The sequence below is a fragment of the Mesitornis unicolor genome, unplaced genomic scaffold (genome assembly GCF_000695765.1).
Source record: "Mesitornis unicolor isolate BGI_N332 unplaced genomic scaffold, ASM69576v1 scaffold9261, whole genome shotgun sequence".
NCBI classification, from domain to species: domain Eukaryota; kingdom Metazoa; phylum Chordata; class Aves; order Mesitornithiformes; family Mesitornithidae; genus Mesitornis; species Mesitornis unicolor.
In genome coordinates, this window is record NW_010165803.1 from 1 (window position 1) to 20187 (window position 20187).

General features: G+C 40.5%; 1 protein-coding gene across 1 annotated transcript; it reads left to right on the forward strand.

Moving 5' to 3' along the window:
* Positions 1–1208: 1208 nt before the first annotated feature.
* LGSN (lengsin, lens protein with glutamine synthetase domain) lies at positions 1209–18876 on the forward strand (the record flags this gene model as incomplete). The annotated part of the gene is made up of 4 exons (XM_010194757.1): positions 1209–1319; positions 2494–3475; positions 14042–14220; positions 17589–18876. Coding segments are annotated over 4 exons (2472 nt in total), but the record flags the coding sequence as incomplete, so codon positions are not given.
* Positions 18877–20187: the final 1311 nt, after the last annotated feature.

Consider the following 20187-nt stretch of genomic DNA (forward strand, 5'->3'; position numbering starts at 1 on the left):
AATCAAAGTTATACTCAGCTCACAAACAGCACCATCATGAAGGGAAGGGATGGAAGAAGAAGGAGGCAGGGTTGAAGGCTGAAAGGGTTGTAGGGGTTATAGGTTGAAGGGTTGAAGGGGTTTTGAAGCAGTTTGTCCTCTGCAAGCTTCAATGTAGTGAGTGTGAGATTTATGGGATAAAATCCACCTTTATTGGTCAGCTTGGATCACACCTGGATCATCTCTCCTGGGTCATCCGTGCCAGAGAGTCCCAAGCTCTCGCTTCCCCTCCTTTTCTCTTGTGCAGAGAGAAGAAAAACAAAAAAACCCATTACCATAGGTGCAGGCACAACCTTGAAAAACGTGAATATAAATATTCATTAAAAACTGAGGGCTAAAAGTAGCGTAAGCAAGGGTTTATGTTGCGAATGAGCCAGTAACTGTGTTTGATTGCAAGTGGGCATCATAAGAACATCACCGTTGACATACGTGCATGGGACTTACTGCACAGGGCGGCTTGTCCTGCCCATAAAGCTGGCAGCAATGCCCTGGTGAGCTTCCAAAATAGCTGTAAATCTTGTTCATCACAGAAATTTAGAGCAAGAGGGAGAGAGGAAAGAAATATTTCTGCAAGATCTGCTTTAGGAGAGAAGTCATAACCCTTTTTATTTACTAGATAATGGTGGAAAATAGCTTAATGAGAAAATAGGAAAAATAGGGAGGAATAATCACAGAATCACAGAACATTAGGGATTGGAAGGGACCTCAAAAGCTCATCCGGTCCAATCCCCTGCCGGAGCAGGAACACCCAGATGAGGTTGCACAGGAAGGCGTCCAGGCGGGTTTTGAATGTCTGCAGAGAAGGAGACTCCACAACCTCTCTGGGCAGCCTGGGCCAGTGCTCTGTCACCCTCACTGAGAAGAAGTTTCTTCTCCAATTGAAGTGGAACCTCCTGTGTTCCAGCTTGTGCCCATTACCCCTTGTCCTATCATTGTTTGTCACCGAGAAGAGCCTGGCTCCATCCTTGTGACACTCACCCTTGAAATATTTATAAACATGAATGAGGTCTCCCCTCAGTCTCCTCTTCTGCAAACTAAAGAGCCCCAGCTCTTTAGAATATAGAAAAGGGAGGTGTTAATGACCTTAATGGAGGCCATGCAAATGTTTTCTCCCATATGCACATCGGATGTGGCTGCCTTCTCTTCTATGTGCTTTTGTCTGCCAACAGGAATCTCTTTTGCCTTATCCCGACTGCATTCACTTTGCTTTTGCACAGATCCCTACTTCTTCCGGAAATTCAGAAACTGGCGAGAGTGCAGATAATTCCTCTGTGGAAAAGGTAAAGAGCTGTCTCATGCAGAGGATATCTCTCGATTTCCCAGTATTTTCACAGGTGGTCATTCCAACCCAAACCAAGCAAACCAAGGACTGCTGGTTAAGCTACTGAGTCTTAAAAACATGCTTGAGTAGGTATTCATAAATACACCAGTTTGTGACCATTTATGGAGTGACTTATATTTTGGTTAAACCATATTACTGAATATTTTTTAAGACGTTGTGAGATGGAGAATTCAATTCCTACCATGATAGTTTGTGAAATAATTAATCCAATCCTAAAAGCTCTGCTGTTTTTCAACTTGAATGTCTCTGGTTTGGATTAATCACACCATTAATCACGCTTGTAGTAGGATCAGGTTATTTAAGAGGAATAATGACGCAATGACTACTTGATATTCTTTGAATAATGGAAGCAGATTAATTTTTGTAGCTCCTTTTTACGCCTTCTCCGCCTGTTTACATGCATTTTAAAATTGGTACCCAGCACTGCAATATAAACCTTATCATATATATAAAGGTAATGTATATTTTATATATACATATACCCACACACACACACATACATACATACATATATATATTTATTTATTTATAAAGGTAAGTATCTATCTGATTTTTTCCTGCTTACACATCCAAATGTGGCCTCATCCTTTTGACCACAGCCCTGCCAGTTATTTGGCCAAAATAGATCCTGAAATTCATTTAAAAGCTGTTTGTTTTTAGGTTTCTCTCCCTGCACTTATAAGGATTGCCACTGCTCTGTGTTTCAGGGCAATCAATTTCCTTTATAAATAAAAATGGTTTTAATATGACCAAGAATATACTTAAATGTAATTATTAAAACACATTTCTATTCACATTTAAAGGGCTCATGTTTAACAAATGATGTCACACAGTGTACAATGTCACATTTTAATCGCCCAAATCTGCCTAAATACTATATTATGAAGGCATTTTCCCCAATTTTGTTCTAAAATATAAGAAAAAGAATTCTGTGAGAATTTTAAAAATCAAAGTAGCGGAATTTGAGGGTCAGTAAGTGTCCACAGAGACCTCCATCAGCAAGAAGTAATGGAAGTGCTACAAGGTAAATGCAGCTGGTGATAGTACCCCATTGCCATGGTCTGTTTAATTCATGCATGTTATTTGGTTGTATATTTTATTGCTGGTTACAGAACACATCTGAAAGTGACAGTGATGAAGTTGATGGCAACAATATATGTGGTTTCAGAAAGAAAAAGGGACTCAAAGGCCCTACAAAGTGTGTTTCTCCTTCAAAAAATGAGAAGATGGAGCCGTCCCGCACCTCAAAAACCCCAGGTCCTTGTCCCCTCCAAGGAAGCGCTGGTAGCCCAGCAGAACCACCACCAGACCAGTCTCTTCCAAACCCGACCAGCTTGCCTCCAGTACAAAAGGACGGTGGTGACAGTTCCCGTACTGGCAGTGATGGGAAAGAAAACACGGCTGGAGAAACACGAGAAATCCAGGAAAATGTGGACACGGGGAAAAGAATAATAGTAAAAATGTATGAGGAAATAGATATGCCGGCTAAACCAGAGCAGGCCTCGGGCGTGTGGCCTATGAGGAGCAGAGGGAAAGCAGAGGCAGCACGCAGGGGAGAGGGCAGTGAGGAGACACAGAGTGCCCAAGGACGGAGTGGGGTGGAAGAAAAAGAAGTCAAGTTTCACATGACGAAAGTGGGCTCCATTGGCAGTGCTGTGAGCACCCACGGAAGGGGAACTGCAGAGTCCTTCATGGGGGCATCAGACATTTCTAAATGGAGTTTGCAAGCGTTGAAAACCCTGCTGAGTGAAGGTCCTCGGTCTGATTATGGGCTCAATTACAGCAACAGGGCGAGTGGTGCTTTTTCTCCAAAGAATTCAAAGCCCCAGGAGAAAATGGCTGACAAGCAAGGACGCCCCTTTGAGACTTTTAGCCCCCTTTTTGGCGAGGAGAATCGAAAGTACCACAGCTTCCACAAGAAGGTAGTGGGGCAGCAGAGCAAACCTTTCCTGGTCCTCAGCTGTGCAGGCTCTGATCCGCAGCAGCCGGTGGGAAGCGACATGGATCAGCTTGTCCTGAGACTACCATCGGCTTCTAGAAACGCAGAACACACGGCTTCCGAAATTCAGGTTGACTCCGCCACAGGCCATGCTGGTAAGGATGTATAAACGTCACCTGCTGACCCGTTAAAATGCTAGTTTTGTACTTTTGAGGGGTTTTGTTAAGCTGCAAATTTTAGTCAGAGCTAGTACATGTGAGAATTGACACTTATTGTATGTCAATTTGATTTTTTAATTTTTTTTTAAGTAGGGCATTTATGAAGCTCAGACACCTGCCAAAAACTACCACGCACAAGTAATCTGGTCTTTTTCACTAGAACTGAAATATTTCCTCATTTAAACCCAGCTCAGGCAAAATTTCCCAAAGGTCTGCTAGTGATGGTGTCTGGGCTTCTTAATATTTCCTTTTTGTTAACATTTCCAGCAGCGAAAATTGCTCCCATGTAGGGAAGATGTTTTCAATTATTTGTCCTGCGAGAGGACTGGAATGCAAAAATATTCAGTATAAACTATGGGGGAAGAGGAGCAAATGAGGCAGTGAACTTCCACTTATCTTCATGCTGTTCAAGAAGTCCATTTTGGAAGTGTTTACAGAGCCAATTAATTACTACTAATAGGCTGTGGTTTCTTTGAAACTGTAAAAGCTATATTGGGCTAGCTGGATCAGCACGCTGAAAGCTACCATTAGCTATAATGATGTGATGGGCCTGAGCAGTTCATTGCTTTGTGTCTATTGCAGGCATCACACAAACAATAATTTGCCAGTTGAATAGATATCAGATTAATAAATCTCCAGAAGCGTAACGCTCAGGTCATATTATCAACTTTTCAGGATAGATAACTTACCCTCTGACTTATCTCACTGGTACGAGAAATTTGAATCTTATCCTTCATTGATAAAATAATTTGTCCATCATTAACTACATAATGGTAGCAACTAAATTTGAACAACAATATTAAGTTACCCTGCTTTTTTAAAAGTCTTCTTCCAGATGGGTAGAAATATTGCGATACATACTCTGAAAACAGACAATTTAGAATGAATCATAGGATCACAGAATGTGTTGGGTTGGAAGGGACCTTTAAAACTCATCCAGTCCAGCCCTGCAGTGACAGGGACACTGGTACCAGATCAGGTTGCTCACAGCCCCATCAAGCCTGGCCTTGAATATCTCCAGGGATGGGGCCTGCACCACCTCTGGGCAACCTGTGCCACTGATCGACCACCTCCTGGGGAAGAGCTTTTTCCTCAGATCCAACCTAAATCTGCCCTCTTCCAGTTTAAAACCATTCCCCTTGTTCTATCGCTACCTGCCCTTGTAAAAAGTGCCTCCCCAGCTTTCCCCTTCAGGTCCTGGAAGGTCGCTATAAGGTCCCCCCCGCAGCCTTCTTTCCTCCAGGCTGAACAGCCCCAACTGTCTCAGCTTATCTTTGTAGGAGAGGTGCTCCAATTCAATATATCAAATGTTGTCAGCCTCAGCGGGATTTCTCAGTAGACATATCGTGTTACCCAGTTTAAACAAGTCTGAACAAGATTTCCATGGACATTATCAATGCTAGCTCAGGGCGCTGGATGAGAAATATAAAGCTTTGAAAAGATATTTCACACTGAAACTACTGTCTATTCATATCTATTAGAATAAAGAGGTTAGAGGATTATTTCTCAGCCTACAGTCGATGCTGTTCCCTTTCCAGACTACATAGGTTTTTGCATTGCTGGAAGGCTAGCGAAATGCATTGTCAAATTTGTGTTACTACTGTTTTCTCATTGTCTTCAAAACCAGCAGGTACATTTTAAAACATAGGAATAACTATTCTTTAGTTATAACATCCTTCACAAGGTCGAGGGAACTGATGAAATTAACAGTAGATCCCACAGGGAAATTTCAACCCAATGTAAGCCACTTAAAGTGAAGTGGTTAATCCAAGCTTGTTACCCAGTTTATTGCCTAGACGGGTATTTTGTTGACAAAGAGCTCTTAGGGGTTGATGAGAAATTGAGCTCTGGAGGTGGGCATCTCTTTCCACGCCATGGGGGAGAAGTCCCATGACGATTAGTCTAAATTATTTGCCTAACTCTGAATTATCTATAGCTACTTGGAGCTGATCCTCCTCTGTACCGCTGGCAGTAACAATGACTGTAGGGAATGATAGATGAGAACTAACAATGAAAGGTGGTGAGGGAAATCTGTTTTGTTTCATCAGACACAAACCCAAAACCAAAAGTGTTGGAATCTCATGAGATTTGGACTCCATTTGGCTTTGGCCAAACAAACTCTAGGGTTTGATGTGTGCTTCCACTGGTAAATGGAATGTGCAGAAATAGTTTCTATTTAATTAGAAATGTATGTATTTGAAATTTAATTTTCACTGAATGCACTCAGTAACTTAACTGAAGAGAATAAGGTTTTAGATAACATTCTGCAGTCTTTAATGAGTCTTTACCAAAGCAGTAATTCATTGCTGTCACTGATAATTTACTGAGATAACATCCTAGATATTTTATTTTTATATTATTTAAATATTTTAGTCAATTATTGTATTATCTTAAACATTTTAGTTACCAAAATGCCTGAATAGAAGTCTAAACCTATCTTGACACTGAGTAGATCCGAAATACAACCTCTTGTATTACACAAGTCGTCAATTTTTTGGACTCGCTCAAATAAGAATTCTTGATCCAAATTTTTTCCAAACATTTTGTTTGAAAAACAGACATAAAGAAGTAAATTGCTCTCTTTGTTTCTTTAGTATGGAATACAAAGTAAGCGACTGCCCAGTGTATTTACTTTGTTGCTAATTTGAGCATTGTGCACATTTGGATGCCATGGCCAAAGTGGGAATATAATTTTTTTATTCTAAAAGTACAGCTAAGGGAGGTCAGCAGGAGAAAAGGTAAAACATGTAGTTGAGGATTAATGCAGAGGACTGAAATACAATCATGTTAGTCACGTGGTTAACATCTCTCTAAATTAAGAAATTTATCTATTTTTCCAAAATTCTGATTGAAAAATGTGGAAATACTACTGCATGTGCATTATGCCCATTTCTTGTCAGCTTTTTTGCAAAATAAATGCTCGGACATGGGGAAAAAAGACATAGAAAAGAGACAGACATGCAAGATACTTTGGTCAGTATGAAAAATGCCACTTGGTCACTGAAAGTGGAGCTGAATCTAAAGCTCTTACAATCGAATTAATTGCCATGGAAAGAGAGAAACTAAGACATGCAGTTAATTAGGCAAATATATTGACTGCACTAACATGAATTCATTAATTTTATTTGCGTAAGTGTCTATATACGATAATGATGCACACTACTGTAAATCGGTCTGTGGTCATTAATAGTCAGGTGCTTCTTAAACTGTTCAGTGCCTGCATTCTTGGGAGACCAAGAGACTTCCAAGCAGTAAAAACTCATATGAAATTTCATGTATATAGCATTATAAATCACTTCTTGAGCCTACAGGGAGGTGAGGCCATCTGAATATGACCAGAGTGGGGCCAGGAACTGTAGAAATAGCTGAAGAAAGAAAATACGGCTTAGCTATGGCTGCAGACATCAGTAGGTACCTTGTGACTATTGACATTTCAAATGCATTGGAAAAGGAGGGCTGAATACTCCAAGAGTCACATGAGATGTTAGCGGTTGTGACCCCAAATACTAAATTCCTTGGCTAAAGTGACACTCTAAAGAAAAGCAGATGAAGTAGTTACTAACAGGTTCTTTCATACTTACAGTGGAGTCCATCTGTCCTACAATCAGTTCCCTTTTCCATTACAATGAACAACCTCATGTTGTAATTCCTAACTCTGGGGATTACTTAGGACTGTGTTTTTCACTTGCTACTCCTCTCTGCTTTGAATTATATGCAATCTGTGCTGTTCTTGGATATCTCCAGAGGTTAAAAAACCAAAGCCATACGGTTCCTTCATGTTCCTTCCTTGTGCCCTATCTGCAGTTCAACAAGTTTCTTCTAATTTTTCTTTTCCTATATTTTGAATTCAACTTTAACACAGCAGGGCTGATGTTCAGCTCCTTTCTAAGCCTTCTCAATTGCCCTTATTTTCTGTCGAACAAAACATCATATTTTCTGCCTATTTCTTTCATTTTCCCTCTGAACTGAGCTATATACAACTTGCTATACTTTTTTCACCTCACAACCTCCAAGAGCAGCTATTTTTCTTTAAAGGAAACCAAAACATTTAAGCCCTTTATCTTCCATGCCAATAGCCGAAATCTTCCTGCTCTGTGACTCTGGATGATTTTCCACTCACCCCCTCAATCTCCACGAAACAAAAACGCTCAGGCAGCCCTTCCATCCCATCTTTCTGATCAATTATATCCCCTTTCAGGTGAGATCCCACTCATCTGTCTCCTGTGGCTGTGAGAGAAAGAGGTGTATCCAGACAGCAAATCTTCCCACCTTTAGGAGATGCTGACTTTCTTTGTTGTAATAGTGAAAGCTTGCCAGAATAATTAATTTACACCTCACATAAGTGAAATGGGTTCTCTGCTTGATCTCTCAGCCTCTCCTTTTACAATATATTCAAGAAAAGTTTAGTCCTTTACCTTCAATACTATGCAAAATCTTCTCTTCCCTAAATAGCCATTTAACATGACACTCTCATTCATTCTCACTTGATTTTTTTGAATAGTTTCCAACATTTTTAGGCCAGAACCAGCTCTCAAGTTGGTAAAATTGTGCATCCCTCTGTTCATGCAATGTTGCTCAGTGATTCCTTCTTTAAATCCAGATTTTCTCTTTGATTTTGAAGACAGACACAGCACTCTAGATCCATCATATTTAGGCTTGTTAGGTAGGTATTTCAATGAGTATTACCTTAATTTTTTTACAGACAGCTGCGTATTTTGTTTTCAAATCGTCTTGCCTGGGTGGAATCTTTTCTATCTTTTCTAGAAAACCGTAACAATTTTCTCATTCAATGCAGAAGAGCCATTTTTATAAAACACCTTGGAAGATAGGAAAAAAATGAGTAATTTAATCTTTCATCTATTGAGAAATAAAATCTTATTTCGTATTCAATTCTTGATGATGCCTGATCCTCTGAGAAGCTGAGGCATGTTGTTGTCGTGCAGTTTGGAAAGACTAATTCATGGGTGATTGAAACTGCTCATTGGTCTCTAAATTAGCTATAAAACTCACGAAAAGGAGCTAAGATTCTCTATGGACATTTCATTTAAAAAGTCTGCTTCATAGTAAAGATTAAAAAAGAAAGAAGAATATAATGAGACAAAGAAATGCATTAAAAATACATTGAAAATATTAATATCAAACAGATCAGGGAAATATTTTTGCTGTCTCCTATGCTTTGATAAGTTTCTGGTATGCTTATATATTTATTCCCCTGTTAGAGGTCTTGTAGCAGAGCGAAAATAAGAGGTAGGAAACACCTTTTTATGTACCTGACTGCAGAAATCAAATACTTTGCTGATCTATCAATAAACATTTTTGGTGAAGCCTTGGTTGGATGAAAAAGAAATATAAACTACATTATGTTTTCAACGGAAAATGCTTCTGATCACTGTTCACATCAGTAGTAGCGTTCAAATGTAAATCAGTACTGACTTCTATTTACCATGTTAGAAACCAAATGGGAATAGAAAATACAGGCTTTAAATACTAGCAATAAGAATGACGTCTAGCTTAGAAAAATGAGCATATGAGATTTGAGACACAGAGGCTGTTGATATTTGAAGTCAAAGAGGTGAACTGTAGGTAGCACATTGTATGAACCAAGTAGACCAACTTTTCTTAGATACACAGAGTCCTGTATTGATGAGCAGTAGTATTTAAATTAGCATTGACAGGAATTTCCATAGCATTTATAAGAGTGTAGATGTATGATTACCCCGTGGGTCTCATTTCCAATGAACATCACCAGCACCAGGTATCTGTCGTTATAATGGGGGTCAATATTCACATAGGTCTTCAGAGCAACCAGCATTAGGATGAAGAAGGAATAAAGACAAATTTGAATGTTAACCCTTCTGATACTATACACCAGACCACCTTTTTAGTGAGGAACTGTAAAACCCGTTCTCTTTAGACAGATTACTATGCAAAAAATGCCTTATCTTTCCTGTTAAGGCAACTCTAGTGAGATGAAACACTGCCTTGACCAGTAAGCAAAACCCTGCCGCAGCAGGGTTATATCAGGAGAGAGCACATCTCCCATAGCTGGAGATGAAGGAGGAGGAAGGAACTGGAGGAGGAGGAAGGACCTGGAGGAGGACTGATGGAAACACATCTCCTCCTCCCGTGAATGATTTGTACCTGGACGTCTGCTGGCGTCTGCTGTTATTGCCCAGCATTACATGGGCGATCGTGTTCCTCAGCGAAGAGTTTCTAATATTATGACATTTGCTGGGTCACCCTGTTCCTGTCCGTTGTCAAGTCCCCTGGCAACACGCAGCATGTTCTGTTTGTTTCAACACTCTGACACAGTCACCTCTTACAGAGCTGAGAAGTTGCTTTAGATGTGATGCGATTTAATGAGGGACTGTGGAAAAGGATAATGACAGATTGGTTTGGGACATGTGCACCTCTGTTGTGGCCCTTTTCTGTTGCTGGGAAGGTAAAGCTGATGCTAACTATTTGCCCTGGCCTGATGTCAGCTGTCCTGAATTCATTTATTTCAATATTAATAATCTAAGAATGGCACTACTCTTCTGCTAGCAATATAATCTTTAAGGGGTTTTTGGTAATATCTTTTTTTTTTGTGTTAGTAACACGTTTTAAAGACATGAAGATAATTTGTTTGTACTTGTAGGTATTCTGTACCAATTCCAAAATAGAACCATGAGTAATGCTAATTGTTTCTCAGTGGTAACTTAAAAGGGAAGTACAGATAGAAGCATAAAAAAGCAAACATCAAGTGCTTTCCTGTGTACTATTGATTTGATACAGATACCTAGGGATCTGTACATACCATTCTGCTTTAAGAAAGATGGCCAGTCTGAATTTATATTTGATTTTTAAAACGAAAATCTGAACCAAAATCTGAGCATCTTGTATAATTTACATACAACTTTCCATAAGTAGATAATTCTGGAATGAAATTGAAGATGCCGTTATTTCTGGAGGCCCAGAGTGCTAAGGAAGCAGTTACACTCATGAACACAAACCTTCATAAGAACATAAGACTTTTAGACTGTGTATCTGAATCAGGTAGACTGTCTAATACTTATTTATTAGCTATCTTATCTCCAGTAACTAATGCTATTGATAATGACTGTATGAGCAGGGAAAAGACAAGGGTACACATTTTCCTACTATAATTCTACAAACTTTAGTCATCATTGGTTTCCTGGACTTAGTTTGCAAGTGATTTATTTAGTGACCACCAAGAAAATATATTTTGAGACTTGTGTGGAAGAAAAGTAAGTACTGTCAGTAGTTGTTCACCAAGTATTATTTAAGAAGCAAATCCCCTTTCGTATTTCCAAAATCAGAGATATTATGTCAAGATGATATCATACGATTTACAGAAGCTTATTATTTCAATGGAAAAGATATAAAATGACATAAATGATAGAAAAGATGAACTGCCTCTAAAAAGTATATGAATGTTTTGGGAGTGTTTCTATTGATTCTAACAGATTTTGGATAAAGACTATTGTAAATTACTGAATATCTGTCTTTTGGCTAGCAGGATGTCTACATTGATGTATCTCGTAGTTTATATAGTTGCTCTGTCACCCCATGCCTCCTCCCTACCTGAGGAGGGGGCTCAGTAAAAGGAAAGGAGCTTTGTGGGTTGAAATAGAAATACATTTAATAAAACAATAATAATCAACTAATATTAATAACAGATATAATATAAAATACAGACTTACACCTACCCAACACTGTGGGTGAATAAGCCTCAGGGTTAAGATGGTAAACTGACTCTAAAATTCTGTCCCAGTAAACCAGGGCAGTATATTGCCTAATTTTAGACTAATACTAGACTAATATATAAATTTTAGTCTCGTAATTTTAAAAGATCTACCATTAATCATAACAAATTCTTGTGTCTTCAGTTAATAATTTTTGCTTGCTTAATGTTCTTTAAAAGCATTACTTTATATCAAAATTTCTGTCAATTTATGTTATTTCATATAATTATGTATTTATCCATTTATTCAAGTAGCTTTAGCTTGAAAACAACAGATATATATAAATTGGAAAATTACCTACCATTGGTAGATGTTTAAATTAAATACATTTGTAGGTTTCCTTTTAAAACAAATTCATGCATCATTGACATGAACGCATATCACATTTGTGTTTTTCTCAGATATCAATTTTATACTATTTATCTCTCTTAGGAATACTGATTTGAAGAATTACTCACATCAGAGTTAAAATTAGTGTTTTCCATGAATTATGTGTTTTTGCTTGACAAATGTTTGTTCAGTAGATGTAAATTTAATGGGCAATATTTCAGGACATTATAAGAAATATCTCCTTGAAGAAGAGGTCAACGACATGTGTTTGAGCCTGCTGCTTGAGGAGATGTACTCCAGTTTGGGTGGTTTAGTACTAAAGAAGCTGGGAGTGCTCCTGCCAACTTTTGTAGTGTTTCAGCATGAAGCTCTTAAATTCTGCTTGAAGAGTTGTGACAAACAGTGTGCCCAGGTGGCCAAGAAGGCCAACGCCATCCTGGCTTGTCCCAGCACTGGTGTGGGCAGCAGGAGCAGGGCAGGAATCATCCCCTGTGCTGGGCACTGCTGAGGCTGCCCCTCAAATCCTGGGGTCAATTTTGGGCCCCTGACTCCCAGAAGGACATGGAGGGGCTGGAGTGTGGGCAGAGAAGGGCAAGGGAGCTGGGGAGGGGTCTGGAGCAGCCGAATGCTGGGGAGCGGCTGAGGGAGCTGGGGGGTTCAGCTGGAGAGGAGGAGACTGAGGGGAGACCTTATCCCCTCTGCAGCTCCTGAAAGAAGGGGGTAGAGAGGGGGATGTTGGTCTCTTCTTCCATGGAACCAGGGACAGGACGAGAGGAAATGGCCTCAAGTTGTGTCAGGGAGGGTGAGATTGGATGTGAGGAGAAATTTCTGTAGTGCAAGAGTGGTCAAGCACTGGCAGGGGCTGCCCAGGGAGGTGGTGGAGTCCCCATCCCTGGAGGGGTTGAGGAAGTGGTGGATGTGGCACTTGGGGCCATGGTTTATGGCCATGGTGGGGTTGGGTTGATGTTGGACTGGATGATCTTGGAGGTCTTTTCCAACCTTAATGATTCTGTGATTAATGAATGCTTGCAGTTGGTGGTCTTCCACGGCAGATCTGAAAGTTCTGCAAAACTTCATCCTATCATATTCTCAGCCTCCTTGGAAGAACGGAGGACTTTCTTGCCAGAAATGTAGAAAGAAATATTTTTTCACATCTCAATATAAAATTTTACCCTTGGTCTAGTTAGTTTATTTCATTAAATGAAAATAAATACATTATGTATTTTAACTTGAATAGTAACAATACATTGATACTCAAAAGAAAGGCAGGCTGAGAGACTGAGACATTTATAAAGGGAAGTTACTGCACCCAGCTCTCTGCTCCATTACAGAAGTTACACTCAGATGTTACTGCTTTCATGTTAAGAATTTCATACAGTCCTACAGCTGCTGTAATACAGTTAAGAAAACTACTCCATAGCAGCAGAAGTATAAATGTATTAAATTCTCGTAAAAATCTGCTACATGTGGTAGAGAAGTCTGCAGGCCTTCTCAGGAAATCTTGAGAAAGGTTTAGCAAAGGAGAAGTGCCCTTTTTATTATGTTTCTGTATCCATACACTTTTCAAAGTTACTGAAGGAATATACCATCTGAGTTATTTTAGTGGGAAATAGATATCCAGCTGCTATTTGTGCTCCTTAAAACAGCCAATAAACCAGCTGAACTGTCCCTCAGAAATCCATAGAATCCCAGCATGGTTTGGGTTGAAGGGACCTTACACCCCCGCAGTCCAACCCCCATGGGCAGGGACACCTCCACCAGCCCAGGCTGCTCCAAGCCCTGGCCAACCTGGCCTTGGGCACTGCCAGGGAGGGGGCACCCACAGCTTCTCTGGGCAACCTGGGCCAAGGCCTCACCACCTCACAGGGAAGGATTTCTTCCTCATATCCAGTCTAAATCTCCCCTCTCCCAGCTTCAAACCATTCCCCCTCGTTCTGTCACTCCCTGCCCTTGTAAAAAGTCCCTCCCCAGCTTTCCTGTAGGACCCCTTCAGGTCCTGGAAGGTCAAAATAAGGTCCCTTCAGAGGCTTGTCTTCTCCAGGCTGAACAGCCCCAACTCTCTCAGCTGTCCCCACAGGGGAGCTGCTCCAGCCCCTGAGCATCTCTGTGGCCTCCTCTCTGACCCGCTCCAACAGCTCCATGGCCTTTTTAAATTAGAGCCCCTGGCTTTAACACACAACTCCTATGTGTTCTCTTACATGAAAAGATCCATTTAAGTCATAGACCTTTCCAAATAAATAAGGGATTTTATAGAGGTCCCCAGGGAAAAAAGAATTGTGTTTATTTACAAAAATGTTTCGTGATCTTTTTCTTATCTTTGTTTTCACACTCCATGTCACAGCTTCCCAACGTCGCGTTTTTTAGGAGAACAGCCTGCATTCCAGCATTCGTTATTTTGTTTGACGTGAACATTCCTCTTCATTTCTAGCATCCAGCAGAGAGCCTGATGTAAACAACCTGGGAAGTCCATCTCTCCTTCACCTGGTCTCTCATATTGAATTTATTAAGCAGCAGATGGCCAGGGACAGCGTACTGTTCGTCAGGTTCGAATCAATAGATCTCCATGGTGTGTCAAGATCAAAGAATGTTCCTTCTCGCTTTTTTCACGTAAGTTTTTTGGTTTCTAGCTGTACCATTATGAGTTTGCGTGGCCCTGTCTTTAATTTATATATTATTTTATTTTTTCTTTCATAATGCTGGCAGAAACTCAGAACAAATTATCTGTTTGCTCTACTTGTTAATGTTCCCAAAGGTTCTGGACTTTTTTTCACCATTGCAATCTATTCCTGTTCCTCCAAATAGCAATCTAATTAAATAAGGCTAGAAATTTCAGTACAGAACTGTTAATAATGCCTTTCCACAGAATTATCTTTTCACTTTCACCACGTTATACAGATTTTGTTCTATTGAACACCACCAGATTGCAAAAGGAAAGGAGTAAATACTGAAAGAAAATGACTGAATGAAAGTCACTTTAGCTATGAGAAATTTTATGGTCATCATTCACATAAGAACGCACTATAAGGTTGCATGATGATTTACTGGCCATATTTGTCATATTGATGATTCAGGAAATAAGAACCAAATTAGGAAGCAACCCTAAGTGCGTGTATCCTTGATAAATCAGCCTTTTCAGTATATTGCTTCTGTGATACTTCGTGTGCGTAACTACCTTATATTTCCACTCATATATCACTATAAATATATTAAGCTTTACTTAGTGAGCACAAAAAAGATATGAACATGAAAATATGTAAAGCACTTCTGCTTCAAGATCCTCCTGAAGCCTAAGCCATGTTTTAATTATTTCCTTTTTAGATATTGCTAAACTCCAACTGTATCATCTCGATACAATTTACTGATGGCCTTTAGATTTGATCAGAAGAAATTTTCAGTCATTTCTATTCTCGTGAGGCTTGGTAGGTTAGTTACAACTTAACTTTAACTGGTAATGCCAAATAGTGGATGTTCAGTTCTGCTTGGTCAAAGTCAGCTTTTGTTTTCACAGAATCCCAGACCATCAGGGATTGGAAGGGACCTCAAAAGCTCATCCAGTCCAATCCCCTGCCGGAGCAGGAACACCCAGATGAGGTTACACAGGAAGGCGTCCAGGCGGGTTTTGAATGTCTCCAGAGAAGGAGACTCCACAACCTCTCTGGGCAGCCTGGGCCAGTGCTCTGTCACCCTCACTGAGAAGAAGTTTCTTCTCCAATTGAAGTGGAACCTCCTGTGTTCCAGCTTGTGTCCGTTACCCCTTGTCCTATCATTGTTTGTCACCGAGAAGAGCCTGGCTTCATCCTCGTGACACTCACCCTTTAAATATTTATAAACATGAATAATGTCTCCCCTCAGTCTCCTCTTCTGCAAACTAAAGAGCCCCAGCTCCCTCAGCCGCTCCTTTTAAGAGAGATGCTCCACTCCCTCCATCATCTTTGTAGCCCTATGCTGGACTCTCTCCAGCAGTTCCTGTCCTTCTTGAACTGAGGGGCCCAGAACTGGACACAATATTCCAGATGCGGTCTCACCAGGGCAGAGTAGAGGGGGAGGAGAACCTCTCTACCCTACAACCACCCCCCTCCTGATACACCCCAGGATGGCATTGGCCTTCTTGGCCACAAGGGCACAGTGCTGGCTCATGGTCATCCTGCTGGCCAGCAGGACCCCCAGGTCCCTTTCCCCTACGCTACTCTCCAACAGGTCATTACCCAATTTATACTGGAACCTGGGTTTTTACCTTATTTACCAGCTGAACCAATGGGAGCTTTACATGGCTGCCTAAATTTTTGGACACTGAATGTATGGGCATACCCACACATGTATACATACAGAGCAAGTGAAAGCAACTTCTTTTTTTTCCCCATCTTTTTTGGGTAGGTGGTTGAAGGAGGGAGAGGCAGTACTATAAGGTAACCATCTTCAACACATTTTCACTGTTGAATAGACAGCTTAGACATCTTGGAGCAGCATCCACCTTATTGTACATCCTTGATTATGTCTGATGGATACGGAGAATTGCTACCATTGGACTGCCACCCACTTAAGAGAAGACAGAATTAATTTATTTATATATTATTAGAGAAGCCACTATATGCAGTTTTAAGTATTTTAACAATTTTCCATGTGGGTAGGCAGAATTTTGGGTTTTTTTCAGCTCTGAGCTTGCCCCTTTTTAGGTTTGCTCTGTCTGTTGTGCCATCGCTCAGATGGTAGTGCTGTCCCTTAGAAGAATAGAAGTAAGATGTAAACGCGAGACAAATTTCACTTGATAGTACTTGGCATAATTAAAGTTTTCATCAAGTAGATGTAAGGTCAGTTGTAAGGATGCCTCTTTGAAGGTCCTTCATTGGGGTCCCATCAACATTTCATTTGTTTAAGATGAAGCTCCCTGTGCAAGTGGAGAAGAAATTATAATTATTAATTATAATTATCAGTTTATCCTGTTTGTTACCTAGAAGGGAGTACTGAAACATTAGAATAATTTCTCACTTGAAAGTTCTACCCTGCATTTTTTTTCCCAAACTTATTAATTCCAGAAAGTGAGACTTTTCAGTTGAACTTTGCATCCAGATTATGGTGAGGTACGTGTTGTGGCATTTAAAGAGGATTCACAACCTGAATTTGTATTGCCATGAGCCTTGTGCGATCACTTGGATGTATGTAAAGGAAATCACAGAATCACAGAATCGCTCGGTTGGAAAAGCCCTCCGAGATCATCACGTCCAACCGTTCCTGTCTACCCCCTAAACCATATCCCTAAGTACCTCGTCTACCCGCTCTTTAAATACATCCAGGGATGGTGACTCCACCACCTCCCTGGGCAGCCTGTTCCAGCTTCTGACGACCCTCTCAGTAAAGAACTTCCTCCTTATCTCTAACCTGAACCTCCCTTGGCACAGCTTGGTGCTGTTTCCCCTTGTTCTATCCCCATCACCTGGGAGAAGAGACCAGCACCCACCTCTCCACAAGCTCCCTTGAGGCAGTTGTAGGTGGTGATGAGGTCTCCCCTCAGCCTTCTCTTCTCCAGGCTAAACAAGCCCAGTTCCCTCAGCCACTCCTCATAAGGCTTGTTCTCCAGAGCCCTCACCATCCAAATGCTCAGAGGATATGGAAATCTCATTGAGAGAAATTTAACTTGAAAAGTTTCCACCTAATATGTGATGCCCATAATTGTATAAAGGCCATGGAAGACCATAGGTGCTGAACATTTTTTAGTTCTTTATAGAAATTTAAAGATTGGTCGTGGGGATATTCAATGCCAGGGTTTTCATACCAATTCTGTAGAAGGTTGTCCTGCTTAATAGTGACACAGTAACCAGCTGTTGCCATTCACTTTAGTGATCACTGCATTTTAGTGATCTTTTAGGAAAAATACTGTTGTTCTTACTGAGAATCTGAATTTTACACGTTTTACATATATAAAAATACTGTTGAGTTCTTCTGTCATTTGGTAACCTCTCATTCTTCTCTGTGTTTAGGAAAAAGCAATCCATGGTGTTGCCATGCCCAGAAGTTATCTAGAGCTGACCCTCAACCCTAAAGATAATGAATTAGATTACATCAATGCCACCAATTTTAATTGTGACATCATCCTGAACCCGGACTTATCCACCTTTCGAATCCTGCCCTGGACGGAGCAGACCGCGAGGGTGATATGCGACTCCTTCACCGTGCTGGGCAACCCGCTCATGACCTCCCCGAGGCACATCGCCAAAAAGCAGCTGAGCCAGCTCCAGGACAGCGGCTTTTCTCTGCACTCTGCCTTCACTTACGAATTCTGTATTTATGGCATCACCGAGGTCATAAATTCGAAGACAATATCCTTTCCTGCAGCCACGATACTAAATAACCATGACCAGACTTTCATTCAAGAGCTCATTGAAGGAATGTATTATGCTGGTGCCAACATTGAAAGCTTTTCTTCTTCCAGTGGGCCTGGGCAGATGGAGGTCACTTTTCATCCAGCATTTGGCTTAGATGCTGCTGACAGTGCCTTCACATTCAGAACGGGCATTAAAGAGGTGGCTAAGAAATATAACTACGTGGCCAGCTTTTTCTCAGAGTCGGGTTTCTACAATTCAGGTGCTCTGTCACATAGCCTGTGGGATTTGGATGGCCAGAAGAATTTGTTTTCTGCTGGTTATGGAGTCGAGGAGCTCTCAGATATCGGCAAAAATTGGTTATCGGGTCTCTTGGCACACACAGCGGCTATCAGCTGCTTGATGGCTCCTACCACCAGCTGCCGTAAGCCTTATTCAAAATACAGTAAAGAATCAAAGGAGACTGTAAATGCAAAATGGGCATACAACGATAACAGCTGTGCCTTTAATGTCAAATGTCATGGTGGAAAAGGCACTCACATAGAGAATAAATTGAGTTCTGCCACAGCAAACCCCTACCTGGTGCTTGCTGCTACTATCGCTGCAGGTCTAGATGGAGTCAAGAGAGGGCTTAGGTATGATGATATGCTCCAAGAAGAAAACCACACTGGTGATCTGAAACATTCCTCGGTCCCTCTGAAACTGGAAGATGCTCTTGTGGCACTGGAGAAAGATACGTGCATTAAGGAAGCATTAGGGGAAACTTTTGTCCGATACTTTATTGCCATGAAACATTACGAGTTAGAAACTGAAGAGATGGATATTGAGAGGAATAAATGCCTGGGGTATTTCATTTAGAAGGAGCACTCTTCTGTGGTGATGCTGTGTAAATGCATACAGGGAATGGTGAAGCATCTTGAAATTAGTAAACTTATTTAAAAATGTTTCTAATGCTTTGGGATTTTTTTCCTCCTTTGTATAGTACATGGTGATTGAATTTTATTGTCTGAGTGTGTTCAGGACTGTATCAGTGCAGAGCTGATACTCATGAGATGACATTAACAGGCTTTTTAAAAACAGTAATTTTATGGAGAAAATTAGGAATAACAGGTATATGTGTGGGCAGGATAACTGAGGGAAGATAGGAATTTCTCATTCAGCATGGTAGCATTGTTATGGGATTTTTCCCAGCTTATTCAGTAGCTGAAGGGTTGCTAAACCAGAAGAATCTGATTATGATTTAAAATTTAGCCTGGAATGATGAATATTGTAGAGAGAGGGGTAAAAGACTGAGGCTGTAGAACCTGAGAGTAAGGAATCAGTATCTTAATGGACCTAAATTACAGGGAAAAGTGAGTATAAAATAACCTATCCATCAGGAATTCTGCTGCTGAATGAAGTATCCAAGAATTACAGTGGATAAAGACACTAAAATAAATCAAATGATGGCTTGCAAAGGTAATGATTGATAGAAATCCAGGAGTGTCAGGTCAATGTGCAATCAAAAAGGAGCGTGTACTATGTTTGTTTTGATAGTGAATGAGTTAATTCAGAGATGAATGATAAATGAAGGAAAAAAAAGAGCAAAGGAGCCAGAGAACAAAGTGCTTAAACTGGACATTTTATGTGTTTGAAAGCTGATGTTGTCAAGGATGATGAAGATGACTGTGAAGAGAGGAATGGAAAGAGTGGGTTAAAACCAGAATGAAGATGTGAACTCAGAGACTGCAAATAGTAGTAAAACAGAGGAAGGGAAGACCCATCCCAAATTTAGAAATAGCAGCTGGTGTAAAGAAAAATAAAGGTTTTTGAATAGCAGGAGCTGGTTTTTGGATTTACTCTCTGGTTTTGTTAATTGTTGCTGCTGTAATCATTTATTATTAAAGACAACTCTTGTTTTGTACTCCATCTCCACATTAACAGCAATTTCTGATGTCGACTATCCCGTCCCAGTGTTTTGATTCATGTGTTGAAATTTGTGACAGTGTTTGGACATCAGTGGAGTGAAAACAAGGTTCAGTTGCTGCATCCATCAACCCACAGAGCTAGAAGATGTGTTAATAAATAGAAATGTGTTAGTTACCTCCTGACGGATCTGCCACTCTTTGTACCCAAAATGTAGCACCCACCATGCTAACACTTTTTGTGGGATTCCCAAAAGAGATCACTTCATACTCAGGTAGTGAGAGGAAATAAATAATAGAAGGAAACATGGTAAATGCCTTTCCTTGTCTCAAATTTACTTCTCTCCCTTACT